At 46.5% G+C, this 27,230-nt stretch overlaps 1 protein-coding gene across 2 annotated transcripts in view; it reads left to right on the top strand.

Moving 5' to 3' along the window:
• The window catches only part of LOC148031760 (sec23/sec24 transport family protein), a 151,395-nt gene that overhangs the window by 71,210 nt on the left and 52,955 nt on the right, over positions 1–27,230 (top strand). For both annotated transcript variants that reach the window (XM_087685415.1, XM_087685414.1), the window contains exon 9: positions 12,486–12,601. In XM_087685415.1, coding sequence (XP_087541541.1) covers positions 12,486–12,601 — 116 coding nt within the window. The remainder of the gene's footprint in view (positions 1–12,485; positions 12,602–27,230) is intronic.

The raw sequence follows: 27,230 nt of genomic DNA on the forward strand, positions 1-27,230 counted from the left end.
GATGAAAGCACAATTGGTGATAGGTTTGGTTGATTATGTGGCAGTTTGGAGTAGGTAGACAGCTTGCTCTGGCCTAATATGATGCATGTCTAGTCCTTGATGATGCTACAAAGCAATAATGTAACTTGACCTCTGAGACACTGACTCATATGTTAAGAAATAATCTAAACCTATATTCCTTAACTGTTAGAGCAAGCGGAAGAGATAGAGCCTCGGGATCTACACACATTTTGCATATGTGGGAAATGTTGTTTGTGAAGGCCTGATTGGTGCTCCACTTGCTATTGCCACTACCAGCACCTCCCTCTTGCCTCCTCCCCACCATAGTTGCGAAGGGTTTCTGAAACTGGAGGTATGAAGTGGGTTTCATAGGTTTCATACGAGTTTTGTAAAATGTTAGAAATGGATTTCATTCAAGATGGGAAATAACTATAAAACTTAATATATGACAAGAGTTCAAAGGATAACTCAAAAACAGAAGTTAAGCTCCTGCCGTTGCATCGCGTCCCCTATCCCGCCCCCCTGCCTGATCCCTCACTCCAGTCCGCCTGCCCCCTCACCATCGCCATCGCCTGATCCCCCATCGCCAGCGCCATCGCTTGTCCCCATTGCCATTACCTGCGCCCCCTCGCCCACTCTACCTGTTTTGGCTACCGCTAGCCCGCCCGTTGCCTACTCCTGGCCGCCACCAGCCCTTGCCCGTCGCCTACTCCTGCCCCACAGTGCCTGCTCCACATGCTCCTGGCCGCTGCCAGCCCGCCCATTGCCTGCTCCTGCCTTGCAGCCCTTGACCGCCGCCTCACCTGTTCCTAGCCTCTGCCAGTCCGCCCGTCTCCTGGTCCTACCGTGCAGCCCCCCTGCCACCGCCCCACCTGCTCCGCCTTGTCGCCCCGTCCCTGCCCTGTTCATCGCCCACACGACTGGCCACACCTGACTGCCCACACCTAACCACCCCTCCCCCCCGCCTAGCCCAGACAGTTCGCTCTCCCCCCCCCCCCCCCCCCAAGTCTACTCTCTGTTTCCAGATTCCCCTCCTCCCCCAGGCTATCCTCTGCTCCAGACCCCCCCTCCCCCCCGGGCGTGCTTCCCCCGTCCGCAACCTCGGACCCATCCGTAGCAAACACAACAGTGTTCCCCCCCCCCCCCCCCTCCATTGATCCCGCCACCCTCCAGTTGCTCCCTCCATCTGCAGCAACTCCCTCCCTTAACCGCGACGTGATTGGTAGTCCTCTCGGGAGGGACGTGCAATGGAAACCTCTGGTCAGATGCCGGCGCACTCAGCGAGTGCTCCCCAGTCAAACACCTTGTGCATAGTCCTCTTTGAGGAACAACTCTTAGCCGTCCGAGCTAAGAAGATGGAGCTAATGGAAACAACGATTTATGGTCAGGTAGTAGGACATTCCCCAACCAAGGCCCAGCTTCGGGACTGGCTACACTCCACATTGCGCATCGGGACAATGCAGCTCGAGGAGGCGGTCCTATTGGGCCAAGGGATCTTCATGGTCTGGCTCAGCTCGGCGGACGCAGCTCGCGAGTTACTTGCAAGTTCACCATATGCGTCCACGAAGGGGGTCATACACATGGTCCCCTGGTACAGGGGCTTTACTGTGGAGGCGCTTGCACTCCACAACAGGTTTCTTCGGCACCCGGTCACCCTTCTTTTCCCTGGCCTTGCCATTGAGTATCGCCAGTTGGTGGAAGACTTTGGACAGCTTTTCGGCACTATCCTTCCCGCGTCCTTCGTGGATGCAGCGACAGCTGTTGCAGGAGTCCCAAAGGTACGGGTGGCAGTGAAAGAGGTCAAGAATATCCCACAGTTCCTAGAGATTGAGGCAGGCGGGCACTTCATTACGCAGCAGGTCATTGTGACGGGGCAGCCAGGGCAGTGCCTGCGCTGCCACGACTTTGGGCATTAGGCGGCAGGTTGCACGCATTTCAGAGCCAAGGTGGCTCCGTCGACAGGCCCGCAGGTGGACGCTGATGGTTTCACACGGGTCCAGAGATGACAGAGAGGGAGACGGTAGGGGGGGGCCGCAGCCAGCGTCTCAGGCCCAGCCTCGACAACAGGGAGTAGGTGGGTGTGTGACGCCCCCTCGGTAGAGCACTCCATAGCCCCCCCCTACCCGCCCCACCCGGCAAGACTGCAGCCCCCCACATCGACCACCCGCGCCATAGACTACCTCTCCTGAGTCCCCACAGCCCCCACACCCACCGCCCTCCACATCCCATCCCTCCCCCTCTTCCCCCCCCAAGTGACCCTGGCCTATAGCCCGCCACTTCCAGGACCACTAGTCTCCCCCACACCCGCCATATACTTCCGCCCATTCCACCATCCCTCGATCATCCTCCCCCCCACCACCTCCCGTACCGAGCACTCCCCCTGATCTGCAACTGGTTCAGGCGATCCCCCTCCCAGACCCAATCCCCTCTTGCCATTGGAGGTGATGAGCCACACACGCCTACATCCTCTTCACACCAGCAGTCCTCCCTCTCCCATACAGCCACCGGCTCATCCACCCCTGCCGCCCGTCACACTTTCCCGAGACAGGCAAACCTGTTGCCACAAGAGTTCTTCTGCAGTGGCCCATGGTCCTACGTGAGGGTTGCAGAGCGTGGAGAGTTCCCACTACCTCTAGAGGTGGGGATCTTCGTGGTTCCTAAGTCAAGGAGAGGCAAGGTCCATCTACTAGCACCACCGGATGGACCAAACTATGCTTTTTTTCTTCAGTCCTCTCACTCAGGGGAGTGGACGATGACACAGATAGAGGAAGAGTTGAAGAGTTAGGTGGCGGACCGCACCTCCCAGTGGATGGGAGAAGGAGGACTAGCATTGTTTGCACAGCAGTGGCGTGGTTGCATGATGGACATTAATTGGTGGGCTGGTGCCGAGGTCCCTCACTTGAGTATTATCTTTCGAGCCCCTCCACAGTGGAGGGCTTTGAGGGATGTGATCGAGTGGCCCCTGGCACAGGCGGCCCGTTTCTACCAGTGCACAGAGTCTTGACTCTCAGCCTAGCTGATAGATGCATTGATAGTACCACCTGGAACTTCGATCACCCCTATGGTCCGGCCGAGGGCCACCATGGGGGAATGGAGCTCACCGTCCAGACCGGCGGCAAAGCGTACCTGCATGCCTCATAGCTTCTCCTCTTCATGAGCAGCCTCCACACCGAACAGATGTTTGTTCAGGCAGTCACAGGTTTGCCCATGAGCTTACACCTCGCATCTTGGAATGTGAATAGCCTCCACTACAGTGGGGCACGTGGTTCCAGGAAATCAATTGTTCGGCAGGAGTTCCAGCCTGCCCTTGCCGGACGGATCGACATCTTACTTTCACAGGAGCACAAGCTCACCCCCACCTTGGCCCAGCGGGTAGGGAAGGTACTCTCAGGCAGCTCGCACACTTACTGGGAGCACGCCATAGGTGCCCGCGGTAGGAGTGGAGGCGTGTGCACCTCTATTGGTCCGAGTCTTACCACTTGTGTTCAAGACCACCGAACGATAGTGGGAGGGAGGGTGCTATGGATCAGATTGGATTTTGGGGACTCGTGCCTTCGAGTCCTTAATATCTATGCCCCTACAGAGGTTAGGGCACGCAGCAGATTCTGGGTGGAGATCGCGGAAGGACTCTTAGAGATGGACTCCTGGATTGTTGGAGGAGACTTCAACAGCCCGGAGGCTTTGGAGGACCAGCAGGGCAGAGGGAGAAACTACCAGGGCATGGCCGGGGAGGAGTAGGAGACATGGGAGGTATTTTTACTGGCAGTAGGAGCACGCGATGCCTGGAGAGACCCTGCCTTTCACAGGAGAGAGAGGTCTCTGGACTTCTCTTGGGGATACGGGCGGCTAGGTGGAGTCGTGCTGGAGCGGTTAGACAAGTTTTATGTGGGAGAGTGGGGAGGCTCTCGGGGAGGTCAGATTGGGCAGTTGGCGGGCACTACATTGTCCGATCATTGCCCGGTTCTCCTGACACTAGATCCCCCAGCATCTACCCTAGATACACGATCCATGACTCGATCTATAGGAGGGAGGAGGTGACGAGACAGATAGAGCAGATTTGGACCAAAGAGTGGGGCAGGAGGGGCCAGATCGCAGAGGAGGTTGCAGAGGCCCTAGCTGAGTCGAGCAGAATCTGCCAAGAGGCAGCCATACACGCTAGGCAACAGAGCTGGGAGGAGGAGAGAGCAATCCGACTGGACCTTGCAGCCATGCAGAGATTATTACAAGAGGCACTAGGGGATCCCACTCTCCACGCATAGGAGGTGCGTGCGTGAGCAGCCATCGCTGGCCTAGAGGACAGGCGCTTAGAGTTCTCTTTTCTCACCTCAGCAGCTTTCTGGGCGCAGAAGGGGGACACGATGTGCAGGGAGTTTTTTCAGGTGCACCAACCTCGCACCTCAAGAGAGTAGATACACAGCCTCCGAGATCAGTATGGGAGGACCCGTTCTAGCCCAGACGAGGTGATGTTGATTGCCACCGACTACTATAGTCGCCTCTTCCAGCAGGCGACAACCTCAGCTAGAGGATAGCGATGTAGACAACAGGTTTGGGATAACATCTCGTCCCTCATCACAAAGGAGATGGGACACTCCCTCCTAGCCCCCTTCATAGAGAAGAAACTAGAGGAGGCTTTCCATACACAAGACAGGCAGAAATGCCCGAGAGAGGATGGCCTCTCTAAGGCTTTGTTCACTACCTTCTGAGAAGTGGTGAAGGACCCCCTACTAATGGCCTTTCAGGAGATTTTCACTTCAGGACTGATGCCAGGGAGTCTATTGGTAGGCCTTATCAGTCTTCTCCCCAAAGGGGGAGACCGGTTGGAGCTTTCCCAGTGGAGACCGATCACCTTATTGTGAGTGGCCATTAAGGCACTGGCAAAGATGATTGGTAGGCGACTACGCCCCTTCTAGACATCATCCATGACACACAGGCAGACTTTGTCTAGGATAGGAGCATCCTGGACAATGTATTCACGTTCTTTGAGGCGATAGAGTGGGTCCAGTACAGTGGGTAGAGACTGGCCGTACTACTCTTGGATTTTGAGAAAGCCTATGATAGGGTGGACTGGGATTTCCTAGAGGGCACCATGGTGAGGTTGGGTTTTCCCCAGGCTTGGATTTGTAGGGTCTCCGCACTTTACAGATCGGCGACCAGCAGGGTTCTCATAGGAGGGAGGCGAGGGGAGGAGTTTCGGCTGGAGAGATTGGTCCGAGAGGGCTGCCCCCTGGCCCCGTACTTGTTCCTTCTCTTTGCAGAGGCGATGTCTCACTTCCTTAGGTCACGTGTGAGCGGTTTACGTGGCCTCCTACTTCCAGTAAGAGAGGAGACCGAGTTATTGGACTCAGAGTATGTAGATGATACAGTGCTCTACATAGAGGATGACGAGTTGATGCTGGAGAGAGTGAGGTTGGCTCTTGAGGTGTTCTGTTCTGCAGCGGGAGCAAAAATCAACTAGCGAAAGTTGGTTGGTTTCCTCACAGACCTGGACTCTAGCACGGAGTGGGGCATCCACCTGGGATTTAGATGGGTGAGTAGAGGACAGACCGTTCGGTACCTAGGGTTCGAGGTGGGACTCGACATCACTCCCGCCCAACAGTTTCTTCCAGTCCTTGATTCTATTTGGAGGAAGGTGACGTACTGGAGCACGGCTCGCCTCTCACCAGACAGCCGAGCCCTGGTAGTTAACTAGGTTCTCCTAGCGACGGCCTGGTACATCGCCTCGTGTTGGTGCTTCTCCTCCTGCTTAATGCAGCTTCGCCGCCTAGTGTGGATTTTCCTTTGGTCCGGGTTAGACGGCTCTAGGGATTCTAGGGCCAAGGTGGCATGGGCGACCATTATACGACATCGGTCGGAGGGAGGGCTTGGGATCATCGACCCAGAGTATTAGAGTATGGCCCTCTTGGGCAAGCTAGTTGTCCGTGGCCTCACATCGGGAGGGTAGACTTGGAAGGCCCTATTGCAGGAAGGTCTTCAGGACTGTAGACCGAGGCTTGGCGGTGACTGGAGGCCGTCCCTGAGATGGATCTTCACGTAAGCCCAGATCACCCCCCCCGCACCCCCCCCCCCCCCCCCCCCCCCCCCCCCGCCCCCCGCCCCCCACCACACCCAGATCATCCGTTCTACGCAGCTTGCTCTGTGTGTGGCAGGGCCTCCGTAAGGCCCTAATCCAGAGCCCCCTTGGCTGGCAGGAGGAGATAAACCGTCAGCCGGTGATTTGGGACCCCTAGGTCAAGGACCGGGAAGGGCACAGATTGGCGAGTGCCTCACATCCAGTGATTTGGAAACCCCTGGTCAAGGACTGGGAAGGGCACAAATTGGCAAGCGCCCCCTTATCCTGTGGGCTGGTTGGGAGACTGGCCCGGCTCATACCATCAGGACATGGCGGGAGGTGTACAGGATGGCGGACGAAGAGGTACTGAAGCAAGTATTAGGCTGCTAGCAAGGAGTGGAGCTGAGGAGAAGGGAGATAGACGCAGCGATACCTCAGGAGTGGCTTGCTCCCCCGTTTCGAGAGCCGATAGAGCTCGAGGAGGTATGGGCCGCTAGGTTCTCACGAGCAGGCATCCCTCTACAGGTGGCAGGACGAGTGGGTGGTGCTCCACCTGGGACCTTTTTCACAGTGCAGGAGGGGGGGCGTTTGGCTCTTGACAGAGGGCAATAGGACGAGGGGATAGGTGTCCTTTCATGGAAGAAGATTCGGGTGGTTGGCCTTCAAGGGAAGACATGGCGGTTGGACCCTTTGGTCTTTTGGCAGGAGCTCAGGGAGTGGCGTCTCTAGATCTGGGAAGGAAGGCCACTTGATGAACTGGAGTGGGATTCGGGAGAGTGGCTTTGGCCGGCCACAGCGATCGCCAAGAAGCCACCGAGGTTCCTGGAGTACACCGCCAGGATTGGCAGACACGTACTGATGTAGGAGGACATGGATTGGGCGCCGTCACATAGCAGGCACTGGGCGGAGCATAACATCACGGAGCCGTTCCGACAGATCTTTTGGCGCCGCCTGAGGTGGAGGAGGGTATCATATTTTTTATGGCTAGTGGCACATGGAGGCTTGGCGGTGGGAAGCTGGCTTGCCCAGATGCAGAAGGAGGGAGTTTGTAAGTGCTGCACACAGCAGTCTATGGAAACCCCAAAGCACTGCCTTTGGTCGTGTGAGGCGGCACAGCTCGTGTGGAGAGGAGTATGCCACATCCTGCGCCGCATAGCACCCAGCCTTGGATGTGTCTCTTGGGGTGCTTTCTGCTGGCAGGCGGTCAGCCAAGGCCGTCACCTTCTGTATGAGGCCGGGATGCAGGATACGATATTCATTATCGAGGCAGGGTCGTGCGCAGTGGTGGGTTTAGAGGCTCTACCCATCCGCTAGGTACTGGAGCCCACAGCAGACCACTCTGAGGTATGGGAAATCATAGGGAGTCTTACTGGTTGGCATTTTTGGAAGGCGCGGTGTCAGGTGGCTTTCGGCGGAGAGAGACTTTCAGTACAGGCGGCCTTAGTAGAGCTCTGGACCTCCATCATCCACTCCCTTCGAGGTCGATGGGATCAGGTGCAGGGCGAGTCCAGGGCTCGTCAAGAGCTCCGAGGTCATTTCATGCGCACTTGGGGCGGCCAGGACCTATTGTTCGTGATGCAGGCAGGCAGCCCCAGATGGCGATACACCCCCCCTCCATGGCTTCTTGCCCCTATCCCCCCCAGACCGCTTTGAGAGGCTTGTATATATGATGTATCTGTGACTCTCACCAGCTCGAGCTTGGTCTGTTGAGCATGAGCACTTCTTTGTATTCAAGGTTTTTTCTGAAGTAATATAATTAGCCACACTGTATTTGGAAAAAAATAAAACTTAATATACATATAGAGTCTAATTCATATGACAGCTAGGATAGATGGATAATGATTCACGATTCTGTACTGTGCAGATTACCATTGAACATAACATCTGCATTTAAATGCATTATAGTCCATTATCCATGACCAATGTTAACACTAAATATAGAAGAAGCATAGATAGACAATAACTCAAACGAAACCCTTGCAATCAATACCAATGATAAAGAATAATCCATGCCAACATATCAAATGAATGTATTATAAATGCTAATTACAAAAGCTCTTTAGGATAGGGCTTTTAAAAAAATAAATTAAAATAGGCATCATTTATGAAAGGCCCATGTATGAAATGAGTTTAACCATAGGAAATGAGTTTCCTGGCAACTATGCTCTTCACACTTCCCTCTAACCTTGCATCTTCTTTCCCTTTTTCCTTCTTCCTCTCCCCTTGTGTTGCCGTAGCTATGCACTGCTAGAAGGATCACGATTCATGCCCCTCCTTAGTTGTGTGTGTGTGCTACTGATGTTGCACCTTCATTCTTCTGGCATGCATCTCCAGAACCTTGCAGTCCTGCTCTCAGCACAACTCTGCTGCTGTGCTGCTCTGATAGACAACACACTGCTTTGACTCCTCCCCCTCTTGTGACTTGTCCCCTTGGCTGGCCTCTTGCTGCTCCTTCTTCCCGTTGCAGCTGCCCCAAAACGGTGCCCCGCACCAAAACGGCACCCTGCACCCCCAACACTCCCCTTCTCTTAGAGCCAATGAGCAACTTCCCCCAGGTAGCAACAGTGACTTGTGGATTGGCCATGGTAGCAGGTAGCTTCTGTTCATTCTTGACTCAGCGGCTTCTTGTAGCATGCTCTGCTCCCACCACAGGGGTCCTTCCACAACAAACCTTTGTCATATACGAGAGTTTTGGATTGTGCACATTCTCCCTTCCTATGGAGGTGGTGATGATTAGTCTCTTTACCAGAGGAGTCATTCTTTTGACAGTGATGGCTACTAGTAGAGAGAGAATTTTCGCCTCTTGCATGCAGGAGGATGGCACGCTCTAAAGAGAGAATTTGGGTTAGTCAGAGTTCACTTTCAAAAAATGCTTAGGGTCGTGGTTCATTGAGACAGGAGTTGGTATTTAGATCTGGATGCTATGACATGCATGATAGCTGGTTGGAGGCATTGGGCATATAGGAGGCCCCTCCAGAGACTATAGTGGGACTCATGGGGAGTGGGTTTGGAGAGATCCCTTCAGAGAGGCACCCAATGATGTACCCATCTTTGATAAACCACCAAATTAGGGAGAGGCATCCAGATGAGTAGGATTAAACTCGAGTGATTTTCAGTGATGAGTCAACAATAGATTACACAGGTGCCTTTCTTTCTTTGTTTATTATTGCACAGGAGCCTAGTAGTTGGCACTTGGCTTGGCTATGGCAGAGAACCAATTGCTTGTGCTAGATGTGGGAAGTGAGAGCAGACAAATAGGTAAGTAGAGGTAAGTAGAGGAAGTGAGAGCACTTTAACTTGGCTTAGGCAGAATGGGTCATAAAACACTATCATAGAGTGGAGATTCTTGGTACAACCATTGCTTGGTGTATGTGGATGCGACCAGATGCACTAGGGCTATATTCTAGGGGCACATTCATACTTTTGCAATTCTCACTCATATTTAGACAAAAACGATTCATAAACTTGGAGGTGGATGGAAGAGACTAGGAGGTGATTGTAAGGCCCATGAAAGGAGGTGTGCACATTAGGTCTCGCACTTTTTTCCATGTAGAAATTCTTCTTATGGTTTGGGATTGTAGTCTTGAGAGCAAGTGCGGCTCCAAATGATCCAGAGTTGGTTCCCAGTTTTGCACATCTTGCAGAGTCTGACTAGGGACTGCTATTTTTTTGTAGATGGAGCAGGTGATGCCATCGTATCCTGTTCATTTTGCAGTTTTTCATATCCTTCTGCAAATTTTCTGCTCTCTGCTACACCTCTCTCACTGCCAGCATCTTCCTGAGAATAACTTCATTTTGCAGCCATGCTGGATCCTCACAGTTGTGTTTTTCTGTGGCCTACCCGGGTGTCCATTCTATACTAGCGTTTTGAGCAGCAAGAGCTGCGTTTGGCAACTACAGCACTACCTTAAAATGTGAAAACTGGGTTTTGCTGTCTCACAGGCAAGTATCATCTTTGGAGTTGTGTTCTTGGCAGGCATGCCATCACCCTCAGCAGAGATTCAGATGTCAACCCCTGACAGCAGTGCTTTGCGATTGACATTTGCATTTTGTAAGATATTTTTATAATTTGTGGTTGCAAACTGATGGTTTGGCAGCATGATGGCTTTCCCCATATGTTCTGGACATCAAACTCACTGGTGACAATTTTGAGGTATGGAGGCAGTCATGCTGAAAATGCACTGCATCGTGAGTTTATCAAAATCACTTTTCCTGTCTTGGCTGAGGTTAAGATTGAGGGGCTGTTTGTAAGATGCTTGTTGCTGAGCAGGCAGCTTTGGCATGGTTTTAGGGCTGGGCCTGGTTTAATGAAGAAAGGATAATTGTGAAATTACAAAGTTGCAAGGTGTGGGTTGAAGTCTGTGTCTGTTCCAATATCACGAGTTGGGAATCAGGAGAGATGACTAAAGTAGATTGAAATCAACAGGAATAAGCTCAAGAGAGTGACTTAAAAGAAGGGGACATGCACTTAATTGATTTGATTGATAACCAAATACAATGTTTCATGATCTTTTGAGCCTTACTATCCAAAATAACACAATGTTTCATGATCTTTTGAGCCTCACAATCCAAAATAACCTGGACCAATCATCATATTGACATTAGTAAAATGTTAGGTTCTGCTCTTCTCCACCTGAAATTCATTTACTGCACTATTTTTTAGGAACTTTACTCTTAGTTGGCAGTATGCAGAAGCTGCTCAATCAACAACTCATTTCATGTCTATCAGTACTCCATCATCATTTTATGGTCTTTCAACTCTGTAGGTGTCTATCATTAAGATATGCACTTACCTTTGTCATTTTTGCTTTTGATGCATATAAATGTGCCGAGGGTTAGCATCTCATGTTTTGGTTGCATGTCTTACAGTAAGAATGGGCCATGGGAAGTGTCCACTGGCTGTACATATGGCTTTACAAGTACAAATGTGTGCCATCATAAGTAAAATGGAGCTTTGGGGGAGAAGATAGGAAGTTTTACTATAATCTTGGAGCCGTCAGAAGCCTTTGCTGGAGCCATGTCATCTAATTTGAGTATAATTAAGATTAGGATCCTGATTCTTGGCCAAGGATGTGGCACTTCGGCTACTGTAGTTAATCAACATACACAGCAACAAATGATGGATGTTAGTAGGCACCCAGAGTTTACATCAATGCTGATTCATGCTAGACCAAGTCATTTAAAATGGGGATCTCCCAAGGTATATTATATGGGGAGTCTTCTTATTGTTGGAGTGGTTTGGTTGGAAGTAATCAAAGGCTTTGTTGAACTGTGATTGATTTATAGATCTACCCTTTCAACTCTCTTAGTAATTCAGGGAGGAGGTTTGGAAGATTTCCATCATGCCTATTCAAATGCTGTATGCTTTCTCATATTTCATCTCCCAATATATACTATATGGGAAGTCTTCTAATTGCTGTAGTGGTTTGGTGGGAAGCAATCAAAGGCTTTATTGAAACTGTGATCAACTTATAGACTCTAACTATTCAACTCTCTTAGTGATTCAGGGAGAAGATTTGGAAGGTTTGCACAACCATATACTCTCAGTATTTTATGAGTATTTGATGACGCCATATTTGCTGAGTGGGTGAGTGAATATCATATGTCAAGCACCCTTCTATTCATGTGTGACAATAGCTCCTTATACATGAGAGATCTGTTCTCCCACAAGCTTCTTGTGGTACCAGATAGGGATTGGCGTAAGTGTACTTGTGAAATATGAGATATTCATGTTTGTAAGTACAGGTATACATGCATCTCATATTGGGATAGAATGGAGGTACACCTGTTTGGATAAGGAATGTGTAAAAGGCTCTGTGTCACATGAGAGCTGCAGAGGTGACACAGACTGACAGTCGAACACATCTAAGCACTTTCAGGATTTAATGTTTGGGACAAAGAGGCTACATATATTCCCCACTTTACATGCATGCATGCAAATTCTGCATATCAAGTGAGCTCAGTAGTGTATATATGCATGTTTGTTCACGTGGGCAATTTTATGGAAAAATTAGTCTCATAAACTCTCCTATAATTTGGGAGAAAATGATATTACAATGAGGGAATGCGTATTTAAAGGTATATCGCTCATACATAACCAATGTATGGGATACATCCTGCAAAATGTGTGCTAAGACTGAGAGATACGCTGGATGCAGTCATACCATAGATCTACAAGACATGCCTATTGCAGAGGCTCACTCTAGGATCTCACAGAGATTGTTCATATGCTCCACATTAGCAGGGAGAGAGTATAAGGTGACTCCAAGTACATGACAAGCAGAGAGGCTTTTCTTTGTACTCAGGTTTCTTGCATCTTCCATTTAAGGTCACATATAGTTCCCTCAATTTTTAGTTGAATGTGCATTTTCTTAGAACAGATACGAATGTGACAAGGATACACCTTAATAAAGTCAGTTTTATGCATGTTTTGCAGTACGGCCATTTCTTTCCTGATCCACAATTTGAGAACGTGCAACATATCATTTGCTGTGACACGCATGCAACTTATGTATACGATTTTGAGTTCACAGGAACAACTGGATTTGACAGGCTAGTTTCTTTTTCCATCTATCTCTAGTCCTGGAATGAAAATGTTGTCTATCTTGATTAATACATCTGAAAGCCATTGTTTTTGCTCTGTAGATGTTGGGATCATGCATGATAGGCTCCACAATGATCTATTTTGTATTTTCAACAGAGAACAATGTGTCTTTGCTTTGATAGGACTTTTGTTCTGACAGAAAGGGTAGTGATTGGAATACACATATAGTTCCGCATTTAAGTGTATCAAGTCAGGTGACCTGTAGTTATTTGTAAATTTGAAATGCAAATTCTCACCAACTGCCAGGTATGCTATTGTTAATGTTGTAGCCACTATAAGGGGAATGGGGCAATGGATGCTGGGCAGGTGATTTGACAATACCAAGAAAACATAAAGTAAATCAGATGAAATTAATGTGAATGAGGGTGGATGTGAAGTCTGCGGCATACCAACTGATGTATTGAAGAAGCATTTAGAGAACTGCAAGAGTCATAGGTGTCTGATGCTCCTGTAAGAAACCAAAAAAATGCAATTTCCGAATTCCCATCTTCTCCTTGCCTTCCTTAAGGATAGCTAGGTACTATATTTGTTAGAAATAGATTGTGTGGCTGTTAATGATGCTTTTGGTGTGCACAATCTCTGCCTTGCATAACATGTCTCTATGCCTTTATATATTTAGTAGACAAGGCATTATTTTTAGTATGAGAATGTTTAAAGAGCCTCCAATAAAGGCTCGATTTCTCTGGCAGTCATCCACTGAAGCCTCTTATTATTCTTCAGTAGGATATAATGGTCTATTTCTCAATCTTTCAATGGGTGTGGTTGAGCGGCCACATCTTGGCCTACCTGCTTCCAGGCTGCATCTGCAGAGTGGAAAACTGTGTTCAATCATCCTACAAACTAGGATAAAGCTAATATCTTCTTTATTATGGATATCCATATTGACCAACTCTAGGTCTATCCTAGCTTGTGTCCACTTGCTAAACCTTCAGCCAAGCTTTGTCCTATTGAGCTAAGGGTAGTGCAGCAAGGGACACATCCACTCAGTTCAAGGTTAAATTATTTGAGAATTTGGGGACCACTTGTTGAGCTAAGAAATGCATTCCATGCAGATTAGCCACTTAAAAAGCCCCAAAACAAGCTTAATTTAATGAAAACCCCTACACTTTGGTGATCAACATTTGGTGTTTCTCTTACTCCGTCACTCCGACTGGTGGTCACAATACTTGGGATCCGTCTTTGGTGGATGTCACTCTCCGACACACTGCTTTGCCCTTGGGCACATTGTATACTCTTACATTCATTTACAGCATTCATTGACTTCAGAGTTGTGTTCTCTCTATCCCTTCTTTTGTTTGTGTTTGAGTCTTTGAGTTTTGCTTTCTGTGTCTGTGTTTGTCTCGTTGTGCTTCTATCATGGTCGTACACTCTGTGTTTCCTCAGTGCAAACCCTAGTCGTGCCTCCATACTTTTCTTCACATGGTATCAGAGCTGGTGCTCTTATAAAGAGTATCTTGTAGATATTGTGGAGTGTTAGCCTTTGCACGAGGCATGCAATACGACTCGTAACCGAATCGTAATGTCACAGACACCTTCTCATGACCCCGTGATGTCTCATTAGGCTTCTCCATCATTGGAGGTCATGAGGAGGCATTATTGGACTCGGCGAAGAAGACGACACTCCATATTCACCCTCACCATCACCCTCTATGTTTACATCCATACAAGATATTCAGGATTTCATTAAGCTCATAGAGCAGGTTGACTACCTACGCAAAAAATACGAACCTCAAGACATCCCTTCTTCCTGTTTTGCTACTCCTTTCGAATTGGTTGGTGAGGGTGGCCACCTTTCTAATCATGTAGGCATTATGGCATTTGGGACGATTGGTGATCCATCTTCATCATCTTGGCCAGGCCCTGTATTAGGTTTGTACAACCCTTTTGAGCCGTTCGAATCAAGACCCTCTCCTGTTTTGCCTTTTGGTTTGCAAGATTTGGATGGTCAAATGTATGTAAATTTTAATAGAGGGGGACTCAAGAAGCAGACATTCATCATCAGGTATACCTACATCTTTTGTTTCATTTGAATAAGTCAATTACTCTTCTTCTCTCCCTTCCATGCCACCCTCTTCTCTTGAAGCCATATCACACTCATTTCAAAACCTCGGCTTACATTCCATATCCACCTCTACCACACTGGGAGTTGGACCTTTTGTCTCCGCTCCTAGCACATTCTCACGCTCTATCCCATATTCACATCACGGTGCCTCGTTAGGGGGCATTCCACCTCTTAATACTATCACCTATGCTTTTCCATAAGCCATTCTGCACTATGGGACTTTGTTACAAGGAATTCCACCCTCTAACATAGTTTTCTCTACCTTTCCTCATGTAAACACATCTTTTTCACTTGGGACGGCTATGATGGGCATTCCCCTCACTATCCCCAACTACACACACCCCATGGCCTCTCAGATGCATGGATTTTCATCCTTTTCTTATGGTGCGTCGTCACACGTTCCATGGGTCACTCCTACATAGGGATTTCCATCCTCTGCTCCACATGTCTCTATTCCTCCACCATTGGGGTCCTCATGCGACGACAATGCCCATGCCTAGTCATCCCATGCACACATTTGGATCCACTGTGCACACTTCTCGAATGCTTGGTGGGCGTTATGGGACCCATTCTCAAGTATATTCCTTTCGGCCGCAGTATCCACGCTATCCACCTTATCCGAGCACGAGCACTTCTGTTGTTGTATCGGCCAAGAATGCCATCATGGACAAGACTCGTTTCAATGGGTCAAATTATAATACTTGGTCGAACTATATGTAGCAAGTGCTTGGGTCTCAGGGTCTTTGGGACCTTTGTTGGTCTTAAGCCTATGCCTGACGCTCACCTAGCCCACCTTGATTACATCCATCTATGAAGAGCTCCCAATGCCACAACCAATATCGAGCTGATGCAGGGTTTGCTTTTTGAGTTTCACTCTTAGTTACAGCACTTTCCTCTTGCATCAGAATGTTGGAGTCATCTCATCGAGCACTATGTGGCGAGAGATTGTACTCGGTGTATAAACATTGACTTTGAGCTTCAATAATTTTCCATTAAAGAAGGGGATTATCTGAAAGTAGTATTGGCTGAATATTGGAGGTTACTAGCCGAGTTTGTCTCTCCGAAGTCAGATAATGATAGGTTACGTTTTTCTTGAACAAGTTGCCCAACAAATACTTCCATTTTATCCAGCACATTATCTCACTGCCTAGATTGCCGATCTTCTACTAGTTTGAGTGTCAGTTCTTGCGTTATGTGAGGCTACATGATCAAGTCCACAAGAAGTCCTTCACTCGTATCTATTCAGAGAAGCGAGGGTTGGTTGCCTCTTCTTCAGGAGGGAAAACCAATAGTGGCAAGAAGTCGCAAGATGTGAAGGCAAGCCAAAACAAGGGTGATGCCACTTCCTTCGACAAAAACAAATAACCTCAATCCCTTTGGCAGAAAATTCTCGAGAAAAATAGGTTTTGTACTCACCGCCAGACGTTGGGCCATGTGGACGAGGTGTGTCATACCAAGGCCCAAGTTCTTCCTCCTAGAAAACCATAGCAGACTACTATGACTACACAATCTAGTGGGGCTACGCCTCCCGCTTCTTCCCCATTTGCTCCTTCTCCCACGGCTATTGGACATGTGACACACAGACAGTCTCAGCGGATGGCCATCCTACTCTACTCTTGAGGGGTTGACTGATTGGTTTGTTATAGCAGCGATCCTATTGCACTTTATGCATCCATTCCTAGGAACTCCACTGCACCTTCTATGTCTTGTGCCCCACCTCACCGTATGCAACAGTGGCCCCACACTAAGCCTTTGATTTTTAAGTCTTGCGCTACATTTACACACACATACACATTTGCATTATTACACTTCTTCATTCAGTTCATTTTTCATTTTAGTTTTGTTTTTCTTTTTTGAGCATCCCACCACTAGTCTCTATGATTGTTGATCTTACTCTCTTTTGTAGACTTTGTTTTCAGTGTAGGGCTAACATACAGGTTTGTTTCGTCCTACCTGAGCTAGGAACATTGGATGTGCACCATTCGATTCATGGTTTCATCTTCCTAGGAGTTTGGCTCTTCTACCAGCATTGACATGGTGGTGACTTCTACCTCGCTCTTCCTGCCGGGATGCTTCTTCTCATCATGGTTCTCGGCACTTCATGAAGATCGACATTTGGCTTCTCTTCCTCCTTTGGCGTTACCATTTTAGGTTGATAGGGGATTCCTACCCTTCTTGATATTCTATAAGTTTCGGTACTTGTCTTTGACATAAACCTTCCCCTCTTGTTGTATCTTCACCCTTTGCATTGCATGATTTCATAATCTTTGTACTAGGGTGCTTGGGCAAGTGAACAATTTCCCCATGAGGGACATTGTCCAAGTGGCACTTGTTGCATGAGCTTTTCACAGCATGTAGCATACTCATTGTGCAGAGGACCAGTAGATGGATCCTATGCTATTTCCACCAGCAGTTTGTACAACATACCACCATTCCCTCGTCATCGACATTCTTGAGTGGATGGGTAGCTTGTTTGTTTTGTGATGGGTCGGACCTAACTATCTCTTCTCATTCTCCCATCTTCTCCTCAATCGACCGCAAACCGTCTCTCACTTAAAAAAACAAAACAAAATCAATGTTCATTGTAGTTCCATCCGCCTTTGTAGGGCTTGGTAGGCCACTGGGCAGCCGATGAGCACCCTTTGTTCGATGCCCTGTCCTCTTTGGGGTGACTACTTGGACTCCCTGGGTAAGATAATCATCGCCTCTGTAGTCTTGGCTGGCCGCTGGGCAGCCACTGTGCACCCTTTGTCCAATGCCCTCGCTACTTTGGGGCGGGATGCCTTTGGCAGAATGGGTTGGCCTTGCTTTCTCACTGTGTTTTGGGCCTAAGAGGGATATTGAGGTAAGAAATGCATTCCATGTTGATCAGCCATTTAAACAGCCCCAAAACAAGGTTAATTTAATGAAAACCCTAAAACGGGGAGTGGTTCGACAGAGTTCAGTAAAATCCTAATTTTGGAGGGTCCATCCTCATCTATACATAGACAGGTTGTGCCCATTCAGCATCATCTTGGATGTGCAGGTTTTTGACCCTTGAGTGGAGATTCCAACCATCAGTCCATACACACGTGGCTGTCCAGCCTTTGGGATTGCTGCCATCATCTCGTTTTACTGCATTTTATTGCCACATTTACTGCAGTGTTCTACTACGATGATTTATTGCGGCATTCTATTGCTACGTTTTGCTACTTCGCCCACATCATTAGGTATATCCTCTGCAGTCGCCTCAATTCCCTCACACTTTGGTGATGAGCGTTTGGTGTTTTTCTCACTCCGTCACTCCGACTGGTGGTCACAGCACTTGGGATTCGTCTCCAGTGGACATCACTCTCTGACACACTGCTCTACCTTTGGGCACATTGTATACTCTTACATTCATTTAGAGCATTCATTCACATGAGAGTTGTGTTCTCTCTATCCCTTCTTCTATTTGTGTTTGAGTTTTGAGTTTTGCTTTTTGTGTTTGTGTTTGTCTCATTGTGCTTCTATCATGGTTGTATACTCTGTGTTTTCTCAGTGCAAACTCTAGTAGTGCCTCCACACTCTTCTTCACACCACTTTGAAATTTTCATCATATTTCCATCCACAAACTAATTGTCAAAATAGAAGCACAATTCTTACTCTTCTTGGTATGCAAAAAACTTATGTTTGCAAACGTAAGATACAATGGGAAAATTTTCTTCTCCTACAGAAATAGCATGCATTCATCCATAGGAAAATCTCAAGTCGGAATTATTTAGGGTACATTAGTTCCTCCACCTGAAGCCAAGATATTTTCTGCTGATGAATTTAATTTCTGATTTGAAAATAGGAACAATGCATGTACAAGCCACTATCAAAGCAGCTCCTAAATGACAAAAGCAAGTTGATGAAATGTTCAATGCATTTAACGTTTGAGAGGAGTAAATATTTTTTGGCAAAAGCAGGCTGAAACAGAGGCTCAACCAATCCTTTCAAAGCGGGTATGGAAAGACCACTTTCCTCTACAACTAGATCTCTTCCCTATTATCAGCTCGTAGAAAATCTCCCTGAGGTACCTTACCTAGCCATCATGACCTCTACTCTTCCCACCCTAGCAGCATTGTTTCAAGTGATGGCCTCTGCCCTTTTCTCATCACTCCTTCCTTCCTCACAAGGGATGCCACAAGACCAGCAGTGCACAGGAAATTCAGCAACACAAGAACATGCACAGTAGTTTGATGGTGATAACTTGATCAATGAGACAGTAGCCGATCCCTCATCTACCTTAGGGGACTCCAGTGCAGCTCCCACAACTCCCGCAGCCGATACTATCCTATAGATCGGATTTGGTCCCAATGCAGATTTCGATGTTAGAGACAGAGTGGCAGCCTTGTATCAGCCTTGTATCATCTGTGATGTGGTGATTAGTTGGTGATAGACCACCAATACACATACTGAGAGACATGATATAGGCAGCTCTAACAGTTATGCCTGCAAGAGTTACGGTGAGTGAAGCCAAGTGAGAGGCAGACAGAAAAGGAGAAAGGGGTTGCCTTGGATGGGGCCTGTTAAGAAAGATTATAGCAACTGTTGCTGCCAGTCCTTTTATTGACCCACCGGACCCATCTGATCACCTGCTACCCTGTTCAAGACAGACCTCCAATCATACTTGGCCCTTGAGCAGTCCTTGGATTATGAACTTAGCACCCTTCAAGTTCAACACTTGTGGGTCAGTGCCTATTTCTGAAGTTAAGGGAAAAGAAGATGATAAAGAGGAAGGAATTGCCTGAAACGGCACATGTTAAGACAGCTTGTAGCAACACTGCTACTGGTCCTTTCATCAAACCCACTTGATGTAAAGAAATGCCTTAACACAAAAACACAAATACAATCATACAACAAACACAAATAGAGATCAATAACAAAACATAGTTAGGGTTAGGATAACTCAGAGACATTGAACATAGTGAATACTGAAATGAATGAATCTGAACAGAATACGATGCTCAATGCAGCAAACACACTATGCAATGATGAATACCCTATGTTGGGTAAGGGGTGCTTTAGGATCAACTTTAGTACACTGGAGCAATTTGCAACAGCACTCACCACGAGTCCACTAGACCCCAGATTGCAGTTGCCTTCTTTGATAGATGGATTGAGGGCAAGGATTATTTCACGCTTGAAGATGGCACAGCTATTGCAGTCCATTTTCCTAGCCTGAATGAGTACTTCCCTCATATTGCTCAGATTGGCAGAGGTTTTGGACGGGCGATCCAGGGTGGATAGGACCTTTGCAAATGCTGCATGAGAGGGGTGCTCTCATCACTCATCAGTTAGAGTTATGGTCTGTACTTCTACATCGGGCTCCCTACCTTGAGCCATTAGGATTCCATTAGTGCATGGAGGGTTCATGCTCCAAATAATATACTCCATAGGGCTCCATGTTACACTTATCATGTTCCTCCTAAGTTCTGGTGTGAAATCTTCCTTATCTCATGGGCACTATTTACCTTCTAGCTAGAGCAGCATTTTTTCCTCGTGTGAACACCCGTCAGTGGGTGTGGTGCTTAGTACCTGGGGATTGTACTTTCATTCATTCTCACATAGTGGATGTGACCTTCTAGCACTCTCTTCTGTCTTGCTCTTTTGACTCAAAACCATACCTCTCAAGTGGTGCCACTTTGCTCGTGTACTCGACTACTCTCCTTCTTCTCGGTGTGGGTGCCTTCAAGCTCAACTGCCTTTTGTGTCCCTTGTATTGCGTGCCATCAGTTTGTCTTAGTAGCACCTGCTCACTTGTGCACCAACAATCTTGTCTTGCCATGCATGCTTGTCCATGTGCATGCCATGCCCGTCACGCAGTTGTCCTTTAACGCTCTGCTTTTGGTGCTTGTCTCTCAATACACTATGTTGATCAAAATACATAATTGTCAATGTTTGCCTCGTGCGTGTGTTGCCTCTATCCGACAATGTGTTGCAGCTTGCTCGATGGCCGTTTCTTCTTGTGTAGCCCGCTCACATCCCCTATTTGGCCCGACAGATTAGGCCACATCATTACTGTCCTCGCTACGTCCATCTTCTTTTGCCTACTGCGACATGTTAGCCATGTAGCACACAATTGGTTGCCGACAACCCGATAGTGTATTTTTTATTCATGTTGCTCTGCCACATCGATTTCAGCTGATGGTCAATAGATTAAAATATTAAAAAATTTTCAATGCTTCAAGACCTAATCAAAATTAAGTTACACAAATGGGTCTTGCTCATGCACAGTGTCACAAATAAGCACAAAATTTGGGGATTTCATAGAAGACAACTTACTGCAAATTTCTTTCAAAATTTTGGGCTTTTGCTTGAAAACCCCAAATCTCACCAAAACTTTGGGGATTTTGCACTTGGTGCTCAGAAATTGCGCAAACTTGCATCAAAATTTGGGGCTTTTCACATTCGAGCTCCAATTTCACCAAATTTCACAAATTAAATTTGGGGGTTTTGTGAAATTTCCCAAAATTCACTGACATTGAGGCCAATTATATCTTCGACATTGACATTTGCACACATTGGAGCCCTTTTGGCTGAAAATTCTTCATCGAAGCTATCAATTTTTCGAAATTGCAAGTGCATTTGTACTTTGAAGAGCAGCTAGTTACAAAAAAACCAAGAAATTTCAGCAAAGCAATGGCCAGGTAAAATGATTTGCTCAACATGTTTGGGAACTCAGATAAATTAGATGGCACTAATTATCCCATGTGGATATACATGATGAAGCATGTACTTGTTTCCAAGCAGCTTTGGGGTTATGTATGTCGTTTAGAAGTTAGGCTTACAGGCCTTGCTACATAGAACGTCACAGGTTCTTCTAGCTCATCCACAATCACCAATGGATCTTCAACTCTAGCTCCTCTTGCACCTCATACAACAGACCAGTTGAGATGGGACGAGCGTGATGCCTAAGCTCATACTTTGATTGTACTTTTGTGTGAGAGATAGGTTATGTTGCTTATTTGGTTATGTAGAATAGCCAAGGATGCTTGGGATAAGCTTGCTTTGTTGTATTAGGCGTGCAATGAAGCTTGTATAGCCTATTTGTGTAAGCAGCTTGAGATGGAGCACATGATAGAGGGTGATTCTGTGGATGCATACTTAACATGTGTCAAGGACATTATGGAGTAGCTTGCTAATATTGATGAAATAATTCCTGATGCATCTCTTGTATCTACAGTCTTGGCTGGTCTACTTAATACTTATCAAAGTTTTGCCATTACACTCTGTTTACTTGCAAAAGGAGATGCTAATGCTTACATTTTTGATGTCTTAGTATTACTAGTGTTGCAAGAAGAGCAATCAAGACTGAATTGCTCTAATATAAGCATGGTATTTGCAGCTAGCCATTGAAACAAAACGAAATCATGGCAGCCTCTAAACTCCAAAGGAAAAGGCAAAATAGCTTCTTCTATGGACTCCTCAAGCATCAAGGATGATGGTGCTAAGAAGAAGAGGTGCAATTATTGTAGGAGGAAGGGCCATGTTATTGAAGAGTGCAGAAAGAGGATGACAAGTTGTAGCGATGAGATAGAACAAAGTATACACTAGGCGGTAAGAGAGAGAGGCATGGGTAGTGGAGCCATGCGGATTTGAGAGACTGAGACGGTCTCCATGAGGTTCCCCTCATGGAATATTCAATGCTTTGGTGGAAGGCTATTTAGCCAAGGACAAAGCTTCATGAGGTAGGATCTTGATAGAGCATTAGTTGTAGGATCACTAGACTTCCTTATGCTATAGGAACATCGTCTCTCATACAAGAGGATTTCCTAGTGTAGTGGGATCCTTTTTCTAGGATAGAGTATTATATATTGGTTGCTTGTTGTGGGAGCCTTAGATGTATAAGCAAGGGGTTGCATTTTGTTGGCGAGCATTGGCTTCATGTAGTTTAAGATTGGGGCATCCTTATGGCAGGGAGAGTGCTATGGGTATCTATGAGAGTAGAGGAGGCACTAATAGGCCTACTGGTCATATACACCCCTAATAATCAATGAGAATAGAGGAGGCACTAATAGGCCTATTGGTCATATATGCTCTTAATAATCAATGAGAGAGAAGAACAATTTTGGACTATTCTTACTCAGTCTCTACCTCATGTTGATCATCGGATTGTAGGAGGTGATTTTAACATGGTAGAGGCCCTAGAGGATAGAAGAGGTAAATGCATTGGTATTATCAAAGAAAGAGAGCAAGCAACATGGGAGGATTTTGTCTTCCACATTATGGGACAACACCCTTGAGCTTTGGCAAAGTTTGGGAGATTTGCAGGTTCTCTGCATTTTTCTAGACGAGACAGGACAGTTGGGGCTAGGATCTCCTCATTGGACAGATTTTTTGTAGATAAATGGGTCTAGGACAGAGGGGGTTTAGTCGCTATTGTTCTCAGAGCCACTTTATCAAACCATGCACTGGTCTAGATGGTTCTTATGGAGGGAGTCAAAGGAATCATCACAAATCTTGGAATCCTTGAGCATTTGCATCATAATGAGGATTTGAGTGAGGATATTACTAGATTTGGAGGGCAGTCCTTTTCCGCTGGCAAGGAAGCTAGAGACTTGGATGAGAGCTTGCAAGAGGTGAGTTTCTTTTTCAAGGATAAGGCTAGGAGCAAAAGGGAAAGTCTCCTAGAGGGAAAAAGGGATGCTAACGCCTCATTGGCAACACTTCAAAGGTAGGAGGAAAGAGAGCCAAGATGCACGTGGTTGGTTGAGAGGGTGCAGTCAAAGTAGGAGTAGATGCTATGAAGGAGGCAAGGTTAGAGTATAAATACCATGTGAGGGCTTCTTTCTAATCACAAGTAGGGGATAGGGTGAACCAAAATTTCTTTTGTGCTACATGTCCTTGGCACTCTAGATAGGATGTAAGGACTCTAGATAGGGTGCAAGGAGACTCGAGAGAGTAGATGGATCCCTTGCCCAAGGGCCACAGGGGGTTGATCAGGTGGCCAAAAATTATTATATTGACTTGTTGGGCTCGATAACAACAAAGGCCTTTGGGCTTTGAGAGGGATAGAGAGATTGTGTAGCAAAGCACTGGGAGAGGGGTCAAAGAGAGCATGAAGAGATACTGGGGGCTCCCAAAGGTTACACTCCCCTCCCCCCTCTAAAGTCACTTTTACACTTTCATTTGATCCTTCCTACCTAGGTACCAAGTGAGGGACTCTACAAGGCCTTGGCAGGCAATTCAAGCTTGTAGCGAAACGTGCTAGCTAGGGTCTTTGACGAGGCAATTAGAGTGGACCATCAGCTCAAAGAGAAGCTCGAAGAGCTCGACCCCAGAGTAGATTAACGCTAAAAACTCTGAGAGTTTCAACGTCAAGTGAAAGATCAGGCTTGATGCCAGACATTATCTACCCTACCTAGATTGGCTTTGTCTGGGAGTGCAGTATGTTCGACAATATTTTCACCGTTTGGGAGTCCATAGCTCTTATATGATCTAGGGGACAAAACCTCATTGTTCAGCTTCTCGATTTTGAGAACACTTATGATAGAGCGGATTGGGGATTTCTAGAGGGTACCATGTTGAGGATGGATATTCCAAAGCAATGGATTAGAGGGGTATCGTCTCTTTACTTGTCAGCTCACAACCAGGTCCTTATTGTCAAGGCCAGAAGTGCTAGATTTAACATTGAGAGGTTAGTGAGATAGGGATGCCCCCTTGCACCTCTTCTCTTTTTATTTGTTGTAGAGGCCATGAGCCCCTTCTTGAGGGATAGAGCTACAGGATTTGAGGCATCAAACTTTCCATCTTGCGTTAGAGGAGTTGTTGGATGTTGAGTTTATTGATGATACATTTGTTTACTTGGATGGGCATGAAGAGAGTTTTAGGTCCTTTGTTGCTGCAATGGAGATCTTTTGTAGAGCTCCGGGAGCTCTTACTAGTTGGTACAAATCTTTGAATTTTAGGTATATGATACTAAGGAGCTACTTTGGAAGGACATGAGAATTTCACTCGGGTTCCCCATGGCACTTTAGCGAGATACTTAGGCTCTCATGAAGGCATTGATATTTCTTCACTATAGGAGTTGACACCCCTACTAAGCATAAGGCCAAAGCTACTATATTGGAGCTTTGCAAGATTGTCCAAGCAGGGAGGGTCGTAGTGGCAAACCGGGTGCTATTGGCCACTATGTGGTATATTACTTCTTGTTGGGCCTTCTCTAGGTCATGCATTGGCTAGGTGAAGTGATTGATGAGGAATTCCATTTGATTAGGTGCAGATGGTAGCTTGGCCAAGGCGAAGGTGGCTTGGGATGTTATCATTTAGCCTAGATCTAGGGGTAGTTTGGGGATTATTGACCTAGTTAGTCAGAGTAGAGCGTTGATGGAAAAACTCATTTTGAGGGGCCTTCTCTCCTGGTGAGGAGCTGTGGAAGAAGCCTTTACTATGGAGATTAGAGACCATTGCTCTTGATCATGGTGGTCCATGGCAGCCTATCACTCATTGGATATTTAAACATATCCAATCAAGAGAACTTGGGAGCAGCTTTGAGATCACATTTGCTGCATGTCATATCTACATGGAGATGAGTATTTACACGGCTTCACAAGACTAACCTAGTCACTTCTGAAGAGAAGCTAAGGGAGCCACTTTTCTTTAACTAGCTACTTAGGATGAAGAGAGGCCACACCATTGGAGAGAGGACCCTTTTATCTAGGGGGAGATTCTCCTCACAGATAGCTTCTATAGTGGGGGGTGCTACACCTTTCTTGAGTTGCTGGTCCATATATAGAAATAGAGACTTTGTGGCATTAGGGGGGCTAGCGCCATATTTGAGAGCATCAAGGAAGTGGTACCTCCCGAATGGAGGATTGACACAGAGACTTTGTAGTCTTGGATTGGGCTTTTCACTTGAGGAGAGATCCTCCTCGCAATGGTAGGTGAAACCAGTCTTCCTTCCATGGATGTGTGGTAAATCCCTAATTACAACTTAATTACAGCAACAAACAATAAATACAAATCTGAAAATACAAATTTATCTACTGATCTTGGACAATGCACATCCGATTGGCCCCAAAATTGGTGCCCCTTTCGGTATTTCTTTAGCTTTATTGAAGAAAAAGTTGATTTACAATGGGATTCTCCTGATCCCCTTCACAATCCAAACTCCTCTTGCTGTCCAAAGTGACCAGCAAGTCTTCAATTTGATTTGCCCCTCGATTCGGGCACTTAATTGGCCTTCACTCACTTCATAGACGATGGAAATGCCCCAAATTCAATGGCTGGCTAGTCCTCTACATGAATTTTGCTGAAATTCACCTTTAGCCTTGAAAAATCCAAGTCTTGGAGCTTCCAATTTCTAGCATGCTTTTGGAGGTTGCTGCTAAACCCTAATTTTTGCTGCAAATTAGGGCTTACAGCAAAGAAATCTAAAATTTCTCAGCCTTTGGTGATCTCAATGCTACAATCTTTAGAGCAAGGCTATAGAAAGGCTGGGAGATAAGAGAGAATGCTCAGGAGAGAGAAAATTCAGACTTTCTTCACGAAGAACTAAAGAAAATCTATCATTTACTGTTGCTGCCCTGTCTCAACAGCTTGTAGATGCAAAGAACTGAAGAAAATCAGTCATTTACTACTTCTGCCTTATCTCAACAACCTGTAGATGATGTCACCGGCTGTTGATTGGTCTTCTCTTGCCCTTGGCTGCCTCAAAAGGTCCTGCAATGGCTACAAATCAGACCAACAGCATCTCCTCTTGCTCTCTTGCAGTTTGAATATACAAAAAATGCCCCTCTCTAGCCTCTAAAGACATTTGTCAGTCTTTGCATGGGCATTTTTGACAAGTGGCAGCCTTCCCAAATGGTTTTTCAAGCATTATCCATAATTAATCTAATAATTATTTCTGTGCATTAAAAAATAATCTGATTGGCCAATAATTAAATTGGCTAGGTAACTTTCATTCTGGAGTGTGTGCGCCATCTTTGACCATCAAATTGACATTAGGTACCATTAAACGTCACTTCTCTAGTGTCACGAACTGACACTTATGGCCAAATGAATGACCCAGGCCAACAATTGGCGCCAGATACCACCAAGTACTTGTGCGCATAACTTATAGATAGCAACTTTTGCCTTTGACATCCTGTGATTTTCTCGAGTCTCAAGCCTATAAATTTACTCTGACTTCAATTGCATCTCACATACGTAACATTTACTTAATCATGTGATTAAAAATTAATCCACATGTTAAGTGAGGTTTCAAAGATACATGTTCTCATGACAACCCTCCCCCTTGAAATCCTTACAATTATCCTCGATTGCATTGCCAAATGCATCAAAGCAAAGTACTACACTGGAATTTCCCTAGGGTATCATAGTCAACACAACATTGTGCACTGTTGTTCAACCATTCCATATGCCCAACATATGCTGAAAATCACCAGCCAACATAGCATAACATAAGAGTCACAAAGAATCTCAAAAACATTGCCAGATTACCACGTGACATGTCCATTTCTCATGAACGCAACTCATCTGGCGAAATCGAACCATAATATAGCAAAAAC

The sequence above is a fragment of the Lygodium microphyllum genome, chromosome 9 (genome assembly GCF_053477565.2).
Source record: "Lygodium microphyllum isolate KBCC chromosome 9, Lygodium_microphyllum_v1.1.10, whole genome shotgun sequence".
NCBI lineage: Eukaryota > Viridiplantae > Streptophyta > Polypodiopsida > Schizaeales > Lygodiaceae > Lygodium > Lygodium microphyllum.